Source organism: Ochotona curzoniae, unplaced genomic scaffold, assembly GCF_017591425.1.
Source record: "Ochotona curzoniae isolate NIBS_2020 unplaced genomic scaffold, NIBS_Ocur_1.0 scaffold_4937, whole genome shotgun sequence".
Taxonomy (NCBI): Eukaryota; Metazoa; Chordata; class Mammalia; order Lagomorpha; family Ochotonidae; genus Ochotona; species Ochotona curzoniae.
Window position 1 is genome coordinate 5,307,511 of NW_024467126.1, and position 3,467 is coordinate 5,310,977.

Genomic DNA, 3,467 nt, shown 5'->3' on the forward strand with positions numbered 1-3,467 from the left:
TGCTCCATTTCTCATCCAGCTCCTGGGAAAACAGCGGAAGATGGCCCAGTGCTTGGAGACCCAGACGACCCCGTGGACTCAGCCCGGCCCAGGGCTGGCTGTCGCAGTGTGCGCGGTAGGAACCATCAGACAGAAGATCTTTCCCCATCCCCATCCCGCTTTCAAAACAGATAAAATCTTTTTAAAGAAGAAAAACACCAGTCCATTTGGGGGTGGTAAGGATACCGGGACCAGTTTGGAGGTATGAATGGCAGTCGGGGCCTTGCCACAGGTGGGAAGCAGGGCCTGGCAGTAGCCCTGCTGAGGTTGTGCGCTCACGCCTTCCCCAAAGTCTGGGCTGCTAGGCCCAGGGCTTCCAGGGGCATCACCCACTGCACCCTTCACCAGCGTGGCAGTTCTAGCATGAGGATAGACTACGTACGCCTGGGACAAGCCTGCGAGGAGATGGCAAGCGTTCCTTGGCGCCACAGCACGTGGCCTTCTAACTCCCCCACCTGCATGCGGAGTTTGGAATTCCCCAGAACAATGCATGGGGGGGAGGCAGCCTAGGGCCATTGCCCAGCCTGGGCATGTGAGCCAAGGGCAGCTGCAATCCCGAGCCTTCGTCCCCAGCAGCCCACACACTGCCCAGGTGGGCCACAGGCCTCTGCCCTCACAGCTTCCCTGGGGGGGCACCCTGAGGCCTACTGTCCGCAGCAGACCCCAGCCCAGGCTGAAGCTGCACAGGCTGGGGGTGGGGCTCACGAAGACCTCTGCAGGGTGGGGACGCTGAGTCTCTCGGGGTCACACGCTCCAGTCCCCTCCCAGTTCCCAGGGTTCTAACCGCCTTGCCTGAGCACACCTCAAGGAATGGGGTGCCTGTAACACTGGCAAGCAGTCTGGGGGATCCCCTGTCCCCTCCCACACACATGCCCTCGATTACAAGGAGCTCTGGGGACCTGCGGCACTTCAAAGCCGCCGCCAGCCGGGGGCCAAAGGTGGAGGCTGCTCTCTGTGCCTCGGTCCCTCTGGCTCTGGCCGCTCCCACTGACGCGTGCAGGCAGTGCTAAAGCTGCTGGCAGGCAGACAGGAGCCGCCCAGGCCTTCCCACAGCCTGCAATCGGGGCCTGAGGTGTGTCTTAACTGGGGTCACCCAGTTGGCAGCACACAGCCGACACCCCAGGCAGAGGACCGGCCACTGCCGAAACCAGCCAGGGTCCTACCCCCATACCCGATCTCACACCCCGCCCCCACCCCTACAGAAGCAGCAGCGGTGCCCAAGGACGTGCAGGGGGAAGGCCTGCCCTCTGAGTGCAGGGCAGCAGGGAGAGCGTGTGGCTTACTGAAACCGAGTCCAGCTTCCAGACGCGGGCAGGACCCAGTGGTTGGGATGGGAGGAGCTAGCGAGAGCACTCACCCCCAGCCTCAGCTGCTCCCAAACACGGCCACGCTGCGGCCAGGGCGGGAGCTCCAGGTCATGGGAGAGGGAGATGGATCATTTTATTGTGTTCAAATTCTCAAGATTCTCGGTACAAAAATAACTATTTCAGAGTAGCCAGTTCAAGTCACGGCGTTGTTCGAAAACGCACAGTCTTTGGGGTCCTTTCAAACTTGATTCCCCTGGGAAAAGTCTCCAAGCGCTGTAGCCTTGCCCTATCACGCGAGACAGCCAGGGCGGCGGCGGAGAAAGCTGCAGGCACCTGCGGGGCCGGGCTTGGTGCTGCTGGAGGCACGCGTCGTGGGCGAGGTCCCCGCTGGCTGGGTTGGTCTCTGGTGGCTGCGGGGACATGCAGGGCTGCGGCTGGAGGCACAGGCAGCGCGCTAACGCGGGCTTAGGCCAGACCCGAGCTCCCAAGGCGAGGCCGCCGGGTTGGTGCGTCCATGGGGGGCCTCGCTTGGGCTGGAGACAGGGGCGGGGCGCGATCAGAGGCGCGGTGACTCAGGCTGCACACCCAGCCCGCCGACTCATTCCTGCCACGCGGCCCCGAGCGCGATTTGCAATGCAAAGCACCCCCACCTCCACAGCCCCCCTCCCTGCTGCCGCTTCCTCCAGCACCCGGGTCTGCCCGGGGACTCGCGATCGCTCGGGACCTCCTTGGCCCCCACGGCCGCTCCCCTGCCCCGCTTCCCGCCCTCCGCCAGCGGCCGAGCCCGAAGAGGAAGTTTTGCAACCGCGGACAAACAAACGCGGGTCTTGCACAGGCTTGAAAGTTTGGGGGAAATGGAGAGGGCGCGAGAAAGCGCGCGCGCAGCTGCTGCCCGGCCTGCCCACCCCCTGGCAGGTCTCCTCCCCGCTGGTACCTCGGCGAGGCGGGCGGCGTTCAGTAACCCCCCAGCCATCTGGAGAAGTCGAGCAACTCGCGCTCCCCGGGGCTCAGCGCGCCCTCACAGCCGCTGCCGTCCGACGAGTAGGCGGAGCGCGGGGAACCGGGTTCGGAGCCGCCCGCACCGCCGGACGACGAGGTGGCGCAGGAGGGAGAGGCTGCGGCGATGGCGGCGGGTGGTCCTCCTTGGGGAGCCGGGGCGTGCGCGGCGGGATCCAGTAGCCCCTGGGCCAGCGCGACACGCAGGGCGTCGTGCTCGGCCAGCAGGCGCTGCAGCGCGCGGATATACTCCACGGCCGAGCGCAGCGTCTCCACCTTGCTCAGCTTCTTGCCGGCGCCGCCGAGCGGCACGTGCTGCCGCAGCGCCTGGAAGCCCAGGTTCACCAGTTTCACGCGGTTGCGCTCGCGTTCGTTCCGTCGCGCCACGGCCGCCTCGTCGCCCGGTCCCTCCGGCGCTCCGAGTCGCCGCCGCCGTCTGCAGCGCAGCATTTCAGGGGACGCGGGTCTGCGCCGGGCGGCGCGGACGTCGGGTGAGGGGCGCGCAGGCCGGGGCAGGGCGTTGCCGTCCATCCCGCCCGCATCCACTGGCCCCGGCCCCAGTCCTGGAGCGTCGGGGGGAACCAGAGTAGTGCTGGGGTGACACGCGAGTCCTGGAGAGGGGACAACTGTCCCCGCACCGCCCGGCGGGATGTCTTCTGGAGTCGCAGAGCTGGGGTGGATGGCGGCGAGGAAGACGTGCTGCGGAGCGTGGGGCGCTCGTGTCCCGCGCGTGCAGCCGAACGCTCCCAGATGTCCACCTGCGCGGGAAGCGCGACTTTTTATGTGTATCGATAACCCTCTTCCGTGCCGCCGCCGCCTGCTTACGCCCTCCGCCTTTGGCCTCACCCCCTCACCTCGCACGCGCGCGCCCCCCACCCTCTTTCCTAGGCGCAGTCCCCAGTTACTGCGCGCCCTACCCCCTACTCCCAGCAGGTGCCCAGGGCAGCTCTCTGCCCGCCGCCCCCCTCCCAAGGCGTAGGGCGCAGAACAACTTCCCGGGACTCCCGCCCCGCCCCGCCGCGCGCGCCTGGCGGGGGATGGGGAGGAAGGCGTGGCAGAGGCCACCGCGCGGTCCTCCGGGAGCCGGAGCCGAGGCGAGACCCCCGGGGCCAGCACGCGCCGCGC

The 3,467-nt window shown here is 67.3% G+C and overlaps 1 protein-coding gene across 1 annotated transcript; it reads right to left on the minus strand.

The window, feature by feature from the left end:
* Positions 1-1,462: 1,462 nt before the first annotated feature.
* On the minus strand, positions 1,463-3,140 carry ASCL2 (achaete-scute family bHLH transcription factor 2). Its single transcript, XM_040970965.1, has 2 exons — positions 2,281-3,140; positions 1,463-1,879 (listed from the first exon to the last, which is right to left on the minus strand). The coding sequence occupies exon 1, from the start codon at positions 2,871-2,873 to the stop codon at positions 2,301-2,303; it is 573 nt and encodes a 190-aa protein (XP_040826899.1). The 5' UTR covers positions 2,874-3,140; the 3' UTR covers positions 1,463-1,879; positions 2,281-2,300.
* Positions 3,141-3,467: the final 327 nt, after the last annotated feature.